Raw genomic sequence first — 17,508 nt, 5'->3', positions numbered from 1 at the left:
TGCCCTCACAATGTCCCATGTTTGAGCCCTCTGTAACGTGCCCTGCTGTATGCGCAGAGGCTCAGGGCTCCCTGCTCCAGGACTGTGTTCCCACAGCTTCCACTCAGACAGAACTGTAGCTGTAGCAGGTCTTGTTCTTGCCATGGACGCCACATGTCTGGGTCCAGAATATTCTTGCAGGAGAAAAAGCCCACTGCCAAATAACTGCTCATTTCAGAAGCTGTGTAGAAAACTAAAGCCACCAAACTACCTTTACAAAGGATTGCTTTCCTTATGGACATGTTACAATGCAGACCAGTCATGCTGAATGGGATTCAGTTTGAAGGTCACTGTAAGTTTTACAAGTTATTAAAGTAATTCACAAGTTATTTCAAGAAAAATAAATTATATCTTGTATAAAATAATCCGTGGGAGACTCTAGTAAAGAACAAGCATTCCTTACTTTCCAGACAACTTTAAGAAGTGCAATACGTGCACACAGCGTTGTCAAGGCAGTTCCTCTTGTTCATCAGTAAGGTTCAGTCAGATCCACAAAGCTGCGTCTGGGATGTTTGAAAAGGTTAAATAAGTCTGGAGTTCTGCAGGAACTGGATGAGCACTTGATAGACAAACTTGTACTGGGCTATGGTCTGGATCATGAACATCCTCTGCTCCCGCAGGTTTCTCAGCATCACAGGAACATCCACCTTCTGCAAAGCAGAGGAGAGAAAAAGGCATAAGGTTGTAAGTTCATTAAACCAAACAATCATTGTCTTGAGTATCAGCTACCTGACAGGGAACTGCACTATGTTTATAGAATGTAATGAATTATGACCAACTGCAGTGAAACACTACAACTTTGTTACCAACTTTTGTGTCAAGGAGTATATACACATCTGCACATCCAATGCTTTCCCCACTAAAGCTTACAGAAATTTCTGGACTGATGTAAATGGGCAGATGACCAAAGACTTGTCTTCCAGTTGTGTACCACTGATTACCTCTCAGCAGATCAATTCAGCACCTAATAAAAGAATGCTTCTCTGTGGAATTTTTTCTGCTTTAACATACCTATTTTCAATTCAGGAAAATAACTCAATACATCGTGTTATCGAAGGTTAAAGGCTAGATGTATCAGAAAGGTCTACTACAGAACTTAAAACAGCCAAGATTAAATAGCTCAGTTCAGACTCTACCACTGAGAGCATCAACAGGCCCCATGGCCACTGGCATCCTCTGCTCTGATCCATGGTGAAACTTACTCGTAGAGGCAGGATCTGAGAGTTTTTCAAATGGGAAACAGGCATCAGAACCGTAAGAACAAAAGTTCCCTGTGCAGGCAAATACACTGATCCTTCCACTAAAAGAAAAGGGGACTCACTGCCACCAGAAGATCCAGAAACTGACACCTGCCACGGCCAAGTCTGTGCCAGTACATAGAAGAAAGCAATCTGTCAAGTGAAACCCAGTATCCACAAACATGTCCTGCAGGCTTCAGGCCTGCATTAGTCTGTTCCATCTACTGAATGTCCACAAGCAGTTGGACACATTAAGGTGTTCTCCATGAAGGTCTCTTCCAGCTCAGTTTCGTCCAAAGGAAGTTCACTCACATGCCCTGAAAATGCTCTGCAGCAGGAACTAAATCACAGTAAATGGGGTGGATCAGGAGATCCATGGTAAAGGGACATCTGTAACCCCACTGAGCACTCTGGGGCACCAGCACCCTGTAACAGTCTGAATTAATGAACAAGTTGTCCGAAACAGAGGCCCATGAGGTAAAGCATGAGAAAACACTGCAAATTTCATAAGGTGTTACCATCATATCTCCAGCATTTGGGGAGCAAAAACCCCTATGAAGTCATTGTGATTTACCTGCTACAACAGGTACGTGAGGAGCTATTCAGAAGCCATGGAGCCACGAAGCTCAGCCTGCCAGGCTCAGATTCAAAGAGCGTGGAGGATGACCCAGGATGAGGGATGCAGATTTTCTATGGCAGCAGTAAATGCAAGCACTCGGATACATACCACTTTTGAGGAAACTCTTTAGCAGTTCAAGTTATAAAACTGAAGACCAGTTACTCTACCAGGCAACACAAAGTGTGCTTTGTAATGCCAGTTTGCCATTCCAGAAACACAGAAAGGAACTTAGCAAGTCTTTTGATTTGGCTGAGGTAAGAAATGTTACAATCACAGTACCTGGAAAAAGACAGAAACAAAGACTGCTGCTAATCCTTGGAGATGCAATGAGCATGGGGGCTGCTTCTATGCATGCTGCAAGTTTTCTGGCAAGGTAAGGCATATCCATTTCTGTCCATACATATAAAACTCCATCTCCTTTCCATGTAAATGAGCCTTAACTCAGAGGCTATCACTTTCTGAAAACAAGGCTGAATATTCTGCCACATACCCCAACAAGCTGTTAAAAAAGAGCATCTCTAGAGAGTCAACAAGCATTAAGATTTGTGATGAGTAATGTCATGTTACTTTCAAACAGGAGCAAAGCAAGACAAGCTCTTTCCAGCTCACTCAGAGAAAGCCTCCCTGTGATCTCAGATGCTTACAGAAGCCACACAGTCCTTGCTGAGCAGAGTCATATGGAACCTGATCTCACCTGAGCCACTGCAACAGAACTGCAGGCCAGCTTCGATCTGCACATCACTTTCCTCTCTCAGCAGTTCAGTGCTTGACAGCTCCTTGGTTGTCAGTGAGCACACAGCGATCCCTGCACCTCCCTAAATGATGTGGCTTGGGAAGATTGGCTTATCTCAGAAATGAAGGAAAATTCCATTCTGCCTATTTGACCTCTATTTGTAGTCAGCTTTAGTCCAGGTGAGCAGAATCTTCAAACTCACCTTCACCGCAACATACATGTCAAAAAGAGGTGGCATTTGCAAAAAGAACAAACAAAAATGTTACTCGTTTCTGACTCCCAAACTAAGGGAACTCCCCTGTGAAAATCCACTGCAGCTGCAATCATGAGTTTATGTCCAAACCACAACTTGGTAGAGCAGGATCTCAATTATGTTCTTGTTCTACATGTCTACAGCAGTAAGGATGTAATGATGTGACATATTACTTACTAGACAGCAAATTACTGAAACTACATCCCTGCAACAGATACACAGCTTTAGACTCAACGAGCAACTGCATAGAAGCCACAGTGACTGAAGGTGTATAGAATTTGATTAAACATGGCTTTTTACCTAAACCTGAAACCTCCGACTCAATGAGTTCCAGCAGTGCTGCAGACTTTCCAAGTCGGTCTGTATCAGGATTTCCAACCTCCCTCCCCCTTCTCCCTTCACCACTAATATGTTAACATTAACACATCTACTTTCTAAGACACTTCTGAGGAAATCAACCAATTCGTAAGACTATAGCATCTGAAGTAGTAAGTCATTCTATTTGAGGAAAAAAACCAATTCATTCTACTTCAAAACTGCTGCATGGAAAGGAACCCTCTCTGTGCACAATGCAGTACCTGTCACAAAGTGAAATCATACTGTTAATCTATTCTTTTAATGAGGTTTTAATAAGCAAAAAATATTAGTTTAGCACAATCTGGAGCAAAAAAGCCCTTAAGGAAAATCGTCTTTAATATTAATGATGATTTTCACCATTAATCAAGACAAAAGAATGCTTTAATTAAGGGACACCAGAGAAATCCCTTATTGAGCACTACCATCAGCTCCTAGTGAAGTTGATGAGAATCTTCCTGAATGTCAGGGCTCACTCCCATGCATAGATGTTGCAGCACTGCCTTTATCTTCACTTACTACTCAACTACTCTTTGCCAAATAGATGACTGCCATAAACCACAGACAAACCGAGGTGGCCAGAACATGTTGCACAACTGTTGGGGTTTGCTCCTGTGCACGCAGCCGGGTTACTGTAAGGTAGATGCAGCTACACTGGTGCTCACAGGCAGTTCAGGTATGGCTCTTGCCATCCAGATTTCCTCTGGCATGCAGAAATGTCACGGCTGCTGTGTGAACAACACAAGCTGTCACTTCCAGGTGCCATGGTGGAAGGAAAGAAGTCGAGCAAGCTCAAGAGTCAGAGCTGTTGCCCCACACAGGAGCAGTTCCTTGAGCTGCAGCCAGCACAGGAAGGCTGCAGGATTCCCAAAGCACATACCTCTGGGTCCCTTCTGTTCAGGTTAGCTCCTCCTTCCCCTTTCCTCCCTCACCCCCAAATAAAAAGTTGAAGAAAACAAGTGTAAATTGTGTTCCAGATCTACAGGACAGCTTCATCTCTAGTGAGGCCAAAGCAGAGCTGGAGGAGGTTCACAGCTGAACTGAGCCCAGGATCAACAGGAGATCTTGTAACTACAGAATGACGAGCTGGGGAGGGGAGGGGGGAGATAACAGAGTAGAAAGCAAAAAATAATGTCTTGCATCAATTTTTTCCATGCACAGGAAGTCTCAAACCTGTAACTCCTCTGTGGTAACACTGAGAGCAGGCAAGCATTTCAGGTGCATATATCCAGTCTTCCCTGAATTTCAAGCAACTCCTCCAGTGGCTGATTAATGAGAGGGGCAGATGATACATGTCTGTCTGTTACTCTTGATGCATTGTTATCTCTACAAGAGGTTCTGGTCTTTGAGCAGTTTCTTTGGCAACAGAAATCCCCAATTTCAATAGCTGTCACATTGAAACTGGGGGGCACGTTGTTATTCAAGGTGTGATGTTCTGCCTGGACAGTTCCCCAATGACACACAACACAGATGAAAAGCAAGTTGTTACACATGGTTACTCTGCTGGTGCTCTTAACTCCAGATTCCATTACTAGTCTTGTCATATTGACTGCAGTGCCCAAAACCCTATTCCCCAACATACACACTTGTTCCTTAAAACACAGTTAAGTTTCGTTCCAGATGAGATTAGAGACAATACAAGAGAGGAAGGAGTCCAAGGAGTGGATTTAGAGAGCAATAAAATGGAGTTAAAAGAGCAAGGAAGCTGATATTCTCTAGCCTCTCTCAGGTAGCCCTTGTAACAAGCTGTCTCTAGGCTGTTAATTAAATACAGGTAGGAATTAGACTCAACTCTTAGAGAAGAAAGCCCTAATTTTGAATGGATTAAAATAACACTAATAACAAAAAACGTAACATCAACTTGTAAGAAAACTACAAGTAACCTGCCATGGGAAACCTTTGTTGCATTTAAGGCCCTGATCTCTCAGAGGCAGTAGAAAGCAAGCACTTCAATGCCTTTTAACCTCAGAAATGTAGCTGGCCAGCCAAGGAAGGAGCTCCTGGCTGGAGGAAGCAGCTGACTCACCTCATTGTGCTCCAAGCAGCCAACCATCAGCTCGGTGAGGATGACCACGCCGGTCCTGCCCACCCCAGCGCTGCAGTGCACCACGATGGGCGGGTTGCAGGGGTTGCTGCTGTCCAGCACGCTGTTGGTGTGGCGGCGCACCGACTGGATCTCCTCCAGGTAAGCTGCAAAGAGAAAATGCAGGCAGGGTTGCAGACAGCTACATGTCTACATGAAAAAATGGGGAGGAAAACACAATATGGAGAAGTCATTCTTTGTCCAAGTGGCAATAATTCACAGCTTTTACAACATACTGATAATTTTGGCCAGGATGCAGTGAGCAGGAACTGCCAGCTGGGTGTCAGTGATCACTTGAGAGTCTGCTCCTTTAAATTAAATAGTTCTTTCAAAAAATTTAATTCTGTTCCACCACCACCACCACCCCCCGCCCCGTGCAAATCTCCAAGCCCCCAAAGCAGATGATTCTAGACATTACTTACAGCAATCCCTGCCATTAACAGGCTGGGATCAAAACAACAGCTAGGTCCCATTGAAACTACTGCCTGTCAAAGACAGTATCAGATGGAAACAGAGCATCCGTCTGCCCTGATTCTCCCTTCCTCCCTCCTCACTTCTAGAGTGAGACAGAATCTCACCCACCTCTCTGCTCAGGGTTTGTTTCTCAGCAGTTACCAGCACTCCTGGGAGCTCATTGTCTGTTTCCCCTGCAGCCATTTCTAGAAAGTGCATGACTCAAGAACAGTTGTCTTGTGTCACCTGGTTAGATAAACACTCCATAAACAACTACCCTGAGCTCTAAGCATCATTCCAGCATAGGCCAGATGCATGACAAACATGACGGACCTCACCCAGAAACATAGGTCCAGATGCATAACTCTTAGGCACTTCCCACCAGTCAGAATGGGAAGTGAGGTGTGAGCTGAACTCTCCTGCCCTGACTCCTGGTCACGGCACTGCAGCCTGGGCAGTCCTTTTGACACAGGCAGCTGTAGCTAGAGGCCCAGCAACATCAGAAAAGCTGTGTTTTAATGCACACACTGAAATGGGACTGTCCATGGTGGCAAAAAATGGGACAGATGAAATGAGGACAGTCGGGTTCCAATTACTGCCACACCCAACGACTGCTTACAGGGGTTGGTAGGAGAAATAAAGCAGGAAACTAAACTAGGAATTGGGCAATAGCTTTGCCTTAAAGCCAGATCCCATGGCACTCCTTTGCCAAAACTGAAATGTCATTTTTATTTTCTGCCTTGGTGACAGAACTGGGAAAAGAAGAACATGTTATTGACATCAGGCTTATTCCGTGTAAAAGGAAGGGCATCACTAAAGGACTGTAGCTGTGTCAAGACTGAGGTAGAACTAATGGACCTTGGTGAGGGAGGACTGAGCTGTAGAAGAGCTTTGCTGCTGCAGTTGCAGAGCTGTCAGGAACTAAGAGGGGCAGGCATCAACAACACATCAGTACACCATGTGCAGACTCCTTCAGTGGTAACTTAGAAGGTCTCTACATCCCACTCTACTGCAAAGCCAGAGGTGTGGCTTTAGTTAAGTAATGGTTGAATTCCTGTTACTTAATAGGGTAGTGTTTATTGCTTGGTAAGAAGTAGGAAGATTATGAATATAATGGCTGCCCTCTCAGAAATGCATATACCAGGACCGTATCTAATTGGAAAGGCCCTTCTTATTGCCTGGGTACCTGTAGTTAGAAGAGTGGCAGTGAGGTCAGATTTACTGCGTATGTGATGGAGCCCTCTGCTCTTTTGCAAAAAGTCTGATGCCTCTGGACAACTAAATCAGCAATAATGGCCTCCTATGGAACTGGAGGAGTTGTGCCAGATTTCACTAACATGTGAACCTCTCTAATCACATTTTGCAGCTTAATATCTCCTACACTCATGAGGGAGCTGGGAAGTGGTAATTTACACTAACAGACCAGCCAACAGAGGTACTGTATTTAAAATTTCCTGAGTCTTTAGCACTGCTGCTGCCTGATTTTTATCCTTGTTATGTCAGGCCTTTCAGGGCCACAATCCTCAATCACCTTAGTTCCTACCTCTTGAATCCCACTTTTTTCTCCAAATCACAGCAAAGTACAACCTTTATATGCTCAGCAATAGCCATTTAATACCAATCCCAGATGTGACTAGGTGCAGAGAACTGAATCCAGTGTGAACAACCTTTGATGTATTTTATCATGCAAGTTAAAGAAATCTTACATAAAAAGCCCTGGACTTCTTCTGGACACCCATGGTCTGGCCAGTCGGTGTACTGCAAATGCCACACTGTCCTCTCTTGTCCAGAGAGAAGATGCTTGACCTTCAGACCAGTAGTCGCATAGCAGCCAGAGTCTGTGCGGAACTTGGTTGTCACCTTGAACTTCCCGTAAGTGGCTGAGCTGTGCTTGGAGCCCAGTTTGGGCCAATAACGATGACTCTTACTTCTTCCTCCCTCCTTGATAACAGAAAAACCCAAGCAAACAGAAAAAAAGCCATTAGTTCCTGCAACTAAAATTCTCTACAGAGGGCATAAAACTCTGCAGATAAGCCAAGTTATTTCAAATTACAGGAAGAACGAGGAAATCCTACAAAGTACAGAAAATAGGCATTGAAACATCAAACTCTCAGCCATACATTTAAGTGTAAAAATGCTTGAAGAGCTAACTCTTGTCTTGTGGTGAAAGCCAGCTACTGCTTACAACACCTCAGCAGATACTCTCCTGGAGAAGCTTCTCCTTTAAGTGGAAGGAGATTCTCCTCAGTAACTTCTAAGTATCTGTTGTTGATCAGCCTTGGGAACTGGACAGTGACTTGATGTGCTGTGGCACTCCCTGTGTCTGCTAACAGCAACCCTGCACAAAGCTGAATGCTGCGTTAGTTAGCACCATGTGCCAGTTGTTATAACATAGCACATAGCTCTTGGATTACAACAGAAATAACTGTTTTGCTTGGCATAAGAATAAAAAGATTTCTTTTTTTTTTTTTTTTTTAACATAAACACTTCTACAGAGGCAACAGCTCCTGGTCTCTCTGCAGCTGGTAAGAGTGACGGTATGCAGGACCGGCCTCGGGCAGGGGGCAAGTCTGTGTCATTTTAACCAGGAGCAGTTCAGTGCTCTCTGTGGAAACATCTTTCTTTGGTTTGGCCACACTGGAGTGAAGCAGGGAGAAGGGGGAATGCTGCTTGTTTCACTTGCCAAACTTGGTATCAGAAAGTTACAATGTCTAGTATTACAGCAGGCATATGTTCAAACAGAGCAAGAGGAAAAAGGATTGTTGATAGAAAGAATGGGTTCCTGGAGTGGGAAGTGATGATAATGGGAGATTTGCTCTCATCAGAAAGAACTGTGCTCTGTGATTTTACGTACCTCCTCAGCTGTGACCATGGCTATGACATTCACCCCCTGTTCCCACACCATCTGCCAGAAGTCATGGCATGTGTGTGGCAAAGGCCCTTGGGTAGCAATATAGTGCCATTCCTCTCCACCTACAGTAACCTGGGAGATAAAGAACAGAAAATACAGTCAGTGCCCAAATTCTCAGCAGTGCCTGTCCCATAACTGCCCCTTAAGCAAAAGACACCATAATGAAAACTTGACTACTTTGTTCCGCACTTTTGCTCAGAATTCTGAACAAGAATCATCCCTTGATAAGAGCAAATCTGACAAAACACAATCTTTGGTGTTTTTAAGTCCTTTCTTGAAGCCCACAAACATAAAGCTTTGACCAAAATGTCATCTATTTCTCTTGCCATTGCATCTGGATCATACAGATGCTGGTGGGGTTTTGCTGAGGCTCTGTTTCTGATATGGCTTAAATACAAATAAGCAGCTGACTGACTTCTTGGGCTTGGTGACAGCCACGATGAAAGAAAAAGTGAGCACCAGAGGAAGTGTCTCTATGCATTAAAAAAGCACTGCATTGCTGCAAATGAACACAACAGTAGTGTAGAGAGCCTGAGTGCAGATGACATTTTCCACAATGAAAGCTAAAGGCCTCTGCTGTTTAGGATCTCCCTCAAGTATTTTCCACTCAGGCAAAAAATAACTTCTTAAACAGATTCTTATTACACTGAGCACTGCTGAAGATGTGGCCAAGCTGTCCCTGGGGGATGCAGTTATGCCCACACACTGTACATAACACAGAGCTCAGACGGGCCTGTTGCCAGCTCGTAATGAGATCAAGACAGGCTTCATTTCAAGTTAACTCTTCCTCACTCATCTTGGGTTTTTCAGTTCAGAAGCTGCAAACTACTGTGAAGTAAATCCAGCATATTAAATGGCTTTCATATCATAGAATCATAGAATGGTTTGGATTGGACCTTAAACTCATTCAGTTCCAACCCCCCTGCCATGGGCAGGGACACCTCACACTAGACCATGTCACCCCAGGCTCTGTCCAGCCTGGCCTTGAACACTGCCAGGGATGGGGCATTTATCACTTCTCTGGGCAAATTTAAAATGATCTAAAGCTGTAATCATACAGATCTATTTCCTGACACCTAACTGGATTACCAACCACATCTTATAGAAACGTTTGCATGACAACATGTAATGCCATTATCTGTAAAGCACAGACATACAGATTTACACACTGTCAATTAGGTAGTGCCCTGAAGAGACCCAGCATTCCCTTGGAGTGTAGAACACTGCTTCATTTACCTGACCGAGGCAGATCTTTATGAAGTTTAAAAAAACACCACCAACAAAATCACCTGTTTATAAAAAAATACGATTTTATGAGAGCTTATTTGCTATACATCAGGAAAGGTTTATTAAAAAAGGGTTTTTTTCCAACATTTTAGGTAAAAAGCCAAACCACTTTTACAGCTACCAGCTCTCAGTTGGAAATATGCTTACCAGCAAAAAGGAAAACCAAATGGAAGACTGCAAGGTAAAATATTTTCCCTTCTCAGACTAAGAGCTCCTAATGCTCCGCATTAGCCCAGAGTCACTTCTCACAACAAAGTTATAAATCCCAGAGAACATGATTTACAACAGAAATACCGACACGTCCACAAATACCAAGGTGCTGGTGGACAACGCTACAAGGAGCAATCAGTAACTCTGACAGGTTTAACCACATACTGCATTTGAGGTGCAGGTCTTTCAACACATTTGCAGAAATAGAATGGATTTCTCTGTTATTTAAACAGCTGCTCATTAAGCTGAGACGCTTGGGGTTTTACACCTGTAACTAGCATTTTGTATGAGAACACATTATTCTCTGCACTGAAAACTGTTTTCAACTCCGTGTATCAGCTCGTTTTCTTATTCTTCCTATGCAGCATTCTCCTCTTTGAATGGTGGATAAAATCTGCAAGACCAGTGCAGGCAGACTCCTCAAGTTCTTCTCCTAGGTGGGAATGAATACAAGCTGCGCAGCACTAACCAGCATCCTGCATCTAAACCGGTTTTGTGCTTGCATGCTTGTCTGCAGTACTGCTGGTACAGTATTACTGAACTTTTAAGTTAATACTGACCTGACCAGTCAAACCAAGTGGTATTAAAAACTTTTTTGCTTGATCCATAAATTTAATCACAATTTTTCTCTCTGGTATAGACAATCTTCATATTTTAACAGCGAAGGTCAGTGGTAAATAAGCAGGATTACACTCTATTTCTAAGCAGTGGGAGCTGGAATCCTCCAGGCATGGATCTTACCAGGAAGACATAGGAGTCTTTTTGTCTACTGACTTCTGGTCCAAATATCCAGCCTTCTGGCACATGATAAGAAAGGACCATAAATAGTCTGGAGGGAATGGGATGTCTGGAATGTTTACTGCATTCTAATGCCCTAACTGCGGGACATTAGAAACTGAATATTGGGCTGCAAACACACACATACTGTGCTACTAAGGTAAATTTTGGAGATGCAATTTCACCTTCTAAGCAAAGGCGCATCTGCTTGGCTTCCCTATGCACCACTAGGAGTGGTGAGAGGAAAATACTGGCAAGGACTCTTGTCATGTGCTAGAACCTTTGTGTGTGTTCCTGGGTACTCTATGAATGCGAGATGTGTCCAATACTAACACACAAGGAAAATGTGGACTCAAAAGTAGCCACGGAAAATTCTTTTCTGGCTAATGCTGCTTTGCGAGCATAATTTATGTTAGGAATCTCTTTTTTTGTTGGCGTCCTACAAAGCAGATGAAAAATTTTGGGCTTAGAAATCCCTCATAGCAATGTCTGATCCTGCAAAACCTCCGTATCTATCTACTAGTGTTCAAGGCCAGGCTGGACAGAGCCTTGGGTGACATGGTCTGGTGCGAGGCATCCCTGCCCATGGCAGGGGGGTTGGAACTGGATGATCTTAAGGTTCTTTCCAACACAAACCAGTCTGTGATTCTACGAACAGGAATGAACACTGTAACTCACAACCAAGGAGGCCAGCAAGTCTCTTTAAACTTTTAAAAAGTTCTTACTCAGGAAAATATTAATTTAACAGATATTTTATTTATTATGTTTGAATTATTTCTTTTTAATTTGGATTTTGACAATGAGAAAAAGTAGATAGCCCTTCTCTGACAAGAACAGAACAGGAGTGCTGTTACTTCTCTCAGGGTAGAGTAAAAGCCAAGAAAGGACTTTGCCAATAGTACTGGAAGCTTAAAGAAAACCAAGCAGCTACAGCCACTGCAAGATAGTTCATTGGAAAAACCTGCCACGTTTGTAAATAACAGACCATTTCTTAAATTATTTCTATATTGAATTAAGAAGAAATCTGAAGTTTCTTGATAAAAAGTTATTTTGAAACAGATACTCAATGCAGTATCCAACCAGAGATATGGTAAGGTGTAAAGTGGTCTCTTTATCAATGTTCTCTTTACCAATCCATACTTAAAAAAATCTTTCAAAATCACTAAACTCATCATAAAAGAAATAAATACATTATTTTTGTATATAATTGCAGTATCTATGTGAATGTGTCACTTGTAACTACATACTGTTGCTTTGGACATGGAACTGCATACATGGAGCTCCATCCCTGGGTTCTAAAAATCGTATCCTATGTGCTACTAAATGGAAAAAATATTTCAGCCAAACCTCTTGAAGTATTTCTGTCAGGCTGCACCAGTCAGTCACAGGGACTCATTCCACAGGGGTTGTTGCAGTGCCCCAGTGGCCTGCAAGGCTACTGGGACTGATAAATCAGAACATATACTGACTGCACATCCTTTTAGGTACAGAGTCATGACAACCACACTACATTGCAGGTAGTGGGATGGTCTAACCCATTTTCATGAGGTTTAAGAAACACAGCATCTCTTTCTACATTAACCAATGGAGATGCTCCACAACCAGCTGGCAGAGGTGGACATCAATAAAGCAAAGATACCTCTCTGAAATGACTTCCCAGCCTCTAGCAATTAAATCAACTCATGCATGACACTGGCACAGGGTGCCCAGAGAAGCTGTGGCTGCCCCATCCCTGGCAGTGTTCAAGGCCAGGTTGGACACAGGGGCTTGGAGCAACCTGCTCTAGTGGAAGGTGTCCCTGCCCGTGGCAGGGAGTTGGAACTGGACGAGCTTTAAGGTCCCTTCCAGTCCAAACCATTCTATGACTATGTTAGTTGATACGGGACTTCAGAGATGCTGACACAAAGGTACAACAATGTGTTCTAAGTTACCTTTTCAGAAGCTCCAGAGCTACAGAAAATGCTGATACGCATCCAGAAAGGCAAAAAGCAGCTTTAAGATACCTTCATTTGCAAAGCAAAGTTCAAGAAAGGTTTTACCTTTATGTGTGAAGCATTGATGTAGCCTGTGTTGTTTTCTTTGGTCGGCACCAGCTCTACTCTGTTCTCCTCATAAGGAACAACCTCCCTGATGCGGTTGCGCTCAGTGTTTTCAGGCAAGGCAGCAGTGGTGAAGATTCCATCTGCCTTTTTCTTTGGAATCTGCTCGTATTCTGTAAACACCATCCCCTCTTCCAACTTCCTCTTCAGGATTTTGCACTAAGATTTAACAGGAGGGAACACCAATCCATTAATTCTGCCTGAAGGAACATTTACCACTAGACCTGTTCATCTGTTCTTTGAATTTCAATATATAGCCATAGCAGTCTCTCACTCGCTTCTTTCAGTTGCGCTTATCTGAGGGAACATGACACACACTGATTTCTACTGAGTAAAACCACAAGCAAATTTTACATTTCTACATTCTTCCTCCTTGTTTTTTAAGGCTGATACCACAAAAAGCAAAACCCTGCTAAATACAATCCCAGTTCAGTATGAATTTGTACGTGATTTCACCACAATAGATACTTGTAAAAGCATTTCATATTTAGGGAAGAAGATTGTACTGCAAGAAGTGTGATCTGGTCCACGTTATCAAAATACTCCCTAACTTGAAAATATGCAACTTCTGTGGCTGGGCACAACCCTGCATGTGTACAGGCAGAGGTTAAGGTCTGTTGTCTGCATACCAGGCAACACAAGGCTGAAAATCTTTATCCAGAAAGCCAGAAAGACTCTTTGCAAATATGTCTTTCAAATCTTAATGGCAGCAGGTGGGTTTAATTTCTGAAATTCCATATACATGTGCACACATCAGAAGGCAAACAACTCTTGTTTTCCAATTTAATCCTGTTCAGAGACATTAACTGAACTCCTCAGTTGTACCAGAACATGGAATATGGGACCTATGGATGATCACTGCAGGAAAAACTGCCTGATGAAGTGAAAAACATGCAAAATGTTTGATTTACAGCTTGAGCTTGTATGGTCACATAAAAAAGTGATAGTCTCAATTTTCACTGACTTCAGTAAATGAGTAAACGTTCCAGACGTTTAACAGAATCCAAAGACACACCAGTGTTAACCACAGACCTCTTCCATTAATGCTTCTGAAAAACTTCTAAGAGAATTTTTTCGACATTTTAAATCAAATGTTAGTATTTTAGGGAGTTCATGCTGCTGGGAACAAAGGGAATGAGAGACATCGCATGAGCCTCCGTCTTACCCTCTCATCCATTGGCACCTTGGTGACTTCATCCTGGCTGTCCTCCGGCACTGGAACCCTAGCAACTGAGAGTCCGTTCAGTGCTGCCAACATCAAGGGCCTCTTCTGGGCCTCCAGGCCTGCCATCTTCTGCTTTTCTAGATTCTTTTGGCAAGAAAAGGCACGTTTTCATCTCTGTGTGATTATTTATAATGCCAGTAAAATGCTGGAATGTTTTTTTAATCTCCAAAATCTGCAACTCTCTGGCCAAGGAATGCAGATGATCACCATTAGCATCGTAAATTCAAATACAACCTCTATTCTTCCTGTTATTCCTCAAAGGCCTGCTCCTACATGAGCACAGAATTTTAATTTCAAAGCAGCAATCCCAGCGTGTAATTCGGTTTACATGCCATTCAAAGACATAAAATACAATCCTGAGCATTTTTCTGCAAACACTATGCTGAATGTAGGACACACAAAGCATCACCCTGTTACGTTGCAGTAGCCCTGCTGTAGCCAAGATACCTGGGGCACCTTTGAAAAAGCGATCATTTCAATCTATCACAACCAAAAGTAAAACACAGGCCATTGTTTCTCTTCTGTGATGGTAATCCTTAAAATGGCAAGTCTTCTGATGCACTCAGCTACTACGGTGATCCAAAGAGCACCCAGGATGTATTTTGCACTGAAACCTGAGCTCACATATCCCAGAAACTGAATGTATCAGCAGCCAGGAAGGGATATTGTTTATCATGTCCACGCATCATGTTATGCTGTGACATGGAGAACCAGAGTTGAATGAATTCTAGATTCATCCTGATGCCCTCCTTATGCCACTGGGAGCTGAAACATCAAAAAAGAAGGCAGACCATCTCCAGAAGTATTCGAAGTAGGAATATTACACTCCATTTCCTTAATGCTTTCTGTGGGATTTGGAAGGAGAGATGAGGACAGGGGAAGCCTAGTTCTGTGCATGCCTGTGGTGTGGTCACCACACAGGCCAAGCTCAGCAGAAGCACAGAAACACGCTACTGAACATGAATGCCCTCAGACACCTGTAAATGGCTTCATTTTTCAAAAGCCCTGTGAGCTTTTTCCTCACCACTGGGCTCCTCCACAGCACTATGTAAAAAGCAAACAAAAAATGCAAAACAAAAATCCAAAGCCATCTGCTTTCTTTTCAGGCTTTCAGAAAGTAGGAAAATGCAAGTATTTTTCCTTTGTTTGGGGATTTTATTATTATTATTACTCCTTGCAAAGTAAAACAGAAAAGTCTGTGTTTAAAAGATCATGGTCATCAAATTACCATATGTCATAACATGCAATTCCTATGACAAAAGGAAGGTCTGCATGTGTTAAGACTGCTGACCTAGGCTGAAACCACTTTAAAAGCTTAATGCTAAGACTACCCCTTCCAAAACAACAACAACAACAAAGAACCTTTTGACCAAAGGCTGCTCTGAATGATTATTCAGAGGAAGAAAAATCAAACACCATCTCTAAACTCTCTTCTCAACTTCATTTCCATCCTAAAATCCTTTGGGTTCCTGTTTCTCAATGTTTCCTTTCCTCAGAAGATCAAAAGAGCATATATATGCTTGTTGATACAGTGAAGTAGACATTGACTTGACTGCTTACAGTCAAGTATCTATTTTACATTTAAAGTATAAGATCCTGCAAGGATTAAATTCAGTCTCCATGATACAACTTAGTGGTCCAAGTTTGATTCCTAGCCATTACATCAGTGTAAGGATCACCAACAACCAAGGAGAACTATATAAAGATGTTCCGAATTTCTCTGAATACACAATAGTATTTAAATCTAACTAGTTACTGATCTAGTACTTTACAAGCTCTTTTCTGCTCTGGACCATTTAGATGTTTATTAATTTGCTTTAGGAATTGTTTTTGTTTCAGACCTCAATTCTGAAGAAATACGGTACATTTCTGTGACTGCAGTTGCGCTTCTCAGAGTGTTGCATCAAGCACATCCCTCAGTCACTAAATGGTAAGCACCCCTCATGCTTCTGCCACTGACTGCAGTGGCACTGGAGCCTTTAAATACTTCTTATTCTGAATTCATTGCAAGTTTAAAAGGGTGCTATTTCTCATTCTTGAGTACATTTTTTAACGAATAAACAATCCAGATCCTCAGCCACACAGCCTCTCCATCTGCTGCTTCTGGAATGAAACCTACAGTCACTGTAAAAACAGCAATCCATAGTCTACAGCTACCAGGGTTTTATTCAGGTAACTGCCATATAAAGTAGCAGGAAAGGCAATCTGAGAGATCACCTGAAAAACTCAAATGAGTTTCCGTTGTGTTATAGATTATGTGATACTTAACTCGACATTGCGGCAAAGAAGCAATAAAATGCTAGTGCCAAACACAACCTCCCATCTCAGCAAACATGTTTCAGGCCCACCCTGCCTTCAAATCCACGCAGGCAGAGGGGAGCAGGTACTAAGGGAGGCTTTGTGGTCAGCCTCCTCGTCACCCAGTGCATGCTCTGCACCCACCTTGGGCTGGCACTGCTCTCGGGTGGGGTGGTGGCACCACCAGCTGGATGAGACACGTGGTTTTTCAGCAGGCGAAAAACCACATTGGAGGAAGCATACAGCCCAAAACTGGGGCGTCAGATCAGCCCCTTTGGTGGCCACATAGACCCACGAAACCAAACGGGATGTAGCACTTAATATCACATTTCGTAACTTTAAGCTAATCAACATCTTCCCACCCAGCTGTTCCCCACAGTTTACTGATCCAGCAGGTTTTGGTGTGCAAACTGACCTGTATGATTACCAGTTTCCAAGAAGCCACTGCAACAGAGGAAGGCACTTACCCTCATCATGATTTCTCTTTCTATAATGCTATCCTCAATAGAAAACATTTCAGACACAGGTCTTTCCTTGACAGGTTCTTTCTTGACCCGCTCCTTCACACTTGTGAGGTCAGGCTCTGAGATAGAGGGCCCGAGCGAGGACCCATTTATTGCCATTTGATCAGTTCGAGACACACTAACGGCTTTGGAAGGCCCTGGCCTCATGGCCTTGGCCCTGGCTACAGCCACAGAAATGCTAACAGGGTCCTGCCTCAGGGCTCCGTTACTGACACTTTTCCGAGGCCCAGGATACTCCGGAGGAGGTTTATTTGGTATTCTAGCCAAGGCAGCCTGCAGCTGGGCACTGTACTCCATGTTCTTATGGAGGGCTGTCATCTGCGACACCGATTCTGGGGTTTCTTCTTCCTCTTCGCTTTCACTGCTGTGTATCAGCATTGTAGCATCAGAGAACGTCTTTTTGTG

General features: G+C 43.1%; 1 protein-coding gene across 1 annotated transcript in view; it reads right to left on the bottom strand.

The window, feature by feature from the left end:
• Positions 1 to 208: 208 nt before the first annotated feature.
• Positions 209 to 17,508, bottom strand: part of PTPN14 (protein tyrosine phosphatase, non-receptor type 14) — a 72,151-nt gene continuing 54,851 nt past the window's right edge. The window contains 7 exon segments of the mRNA XM_010010665.1: positions 209 to 689; positions 5,263 to 5,426; positions 7,479 to 7,713; positions 8,627 to 8,755; positions 12,997 to 13,215; positions 14,222 to 14,365; positions 17,047 to 17,508. The exon segment at positions 17,047 to 17,508 is cut by the window's right edge and continues 30 nt beyond it. Of these exon segments, the coding sequence (XP_010008967.1) occupies positions 561 to 689; positions 5,263 to 5,426; positions 7,479 to 7,713; positions 8,627 to 8,755; positions 12,997 to 13,215; positions 14,222 to 14,365; positions 17,047 to 17,508 (1,482 nt within the window). The 3' untranslated portion in view covers positions 209 to 560.

Source organism: Nestor notabilis, unplaced genomic scaffold (assembly GCF_000696875.1).
Source record: "Nestor notabilis isolate BGI_N333 unplaced genomic scaffold, ASM69687v1 scaffold3893, whole genome shotgun sequence".
In the NCBI taxonomy this organism is placed as follows: Eukaryota; Metazoa; Chordata; class Aves; order Psittaciformes; family Psittacidae; genus Nestor; species Nestor notabilis.
The sequence above is the reverse complement of the archived record's forward strand: the minus strand, read 5'-3'. Positions and strand labels throughout refer to the sequence as shown.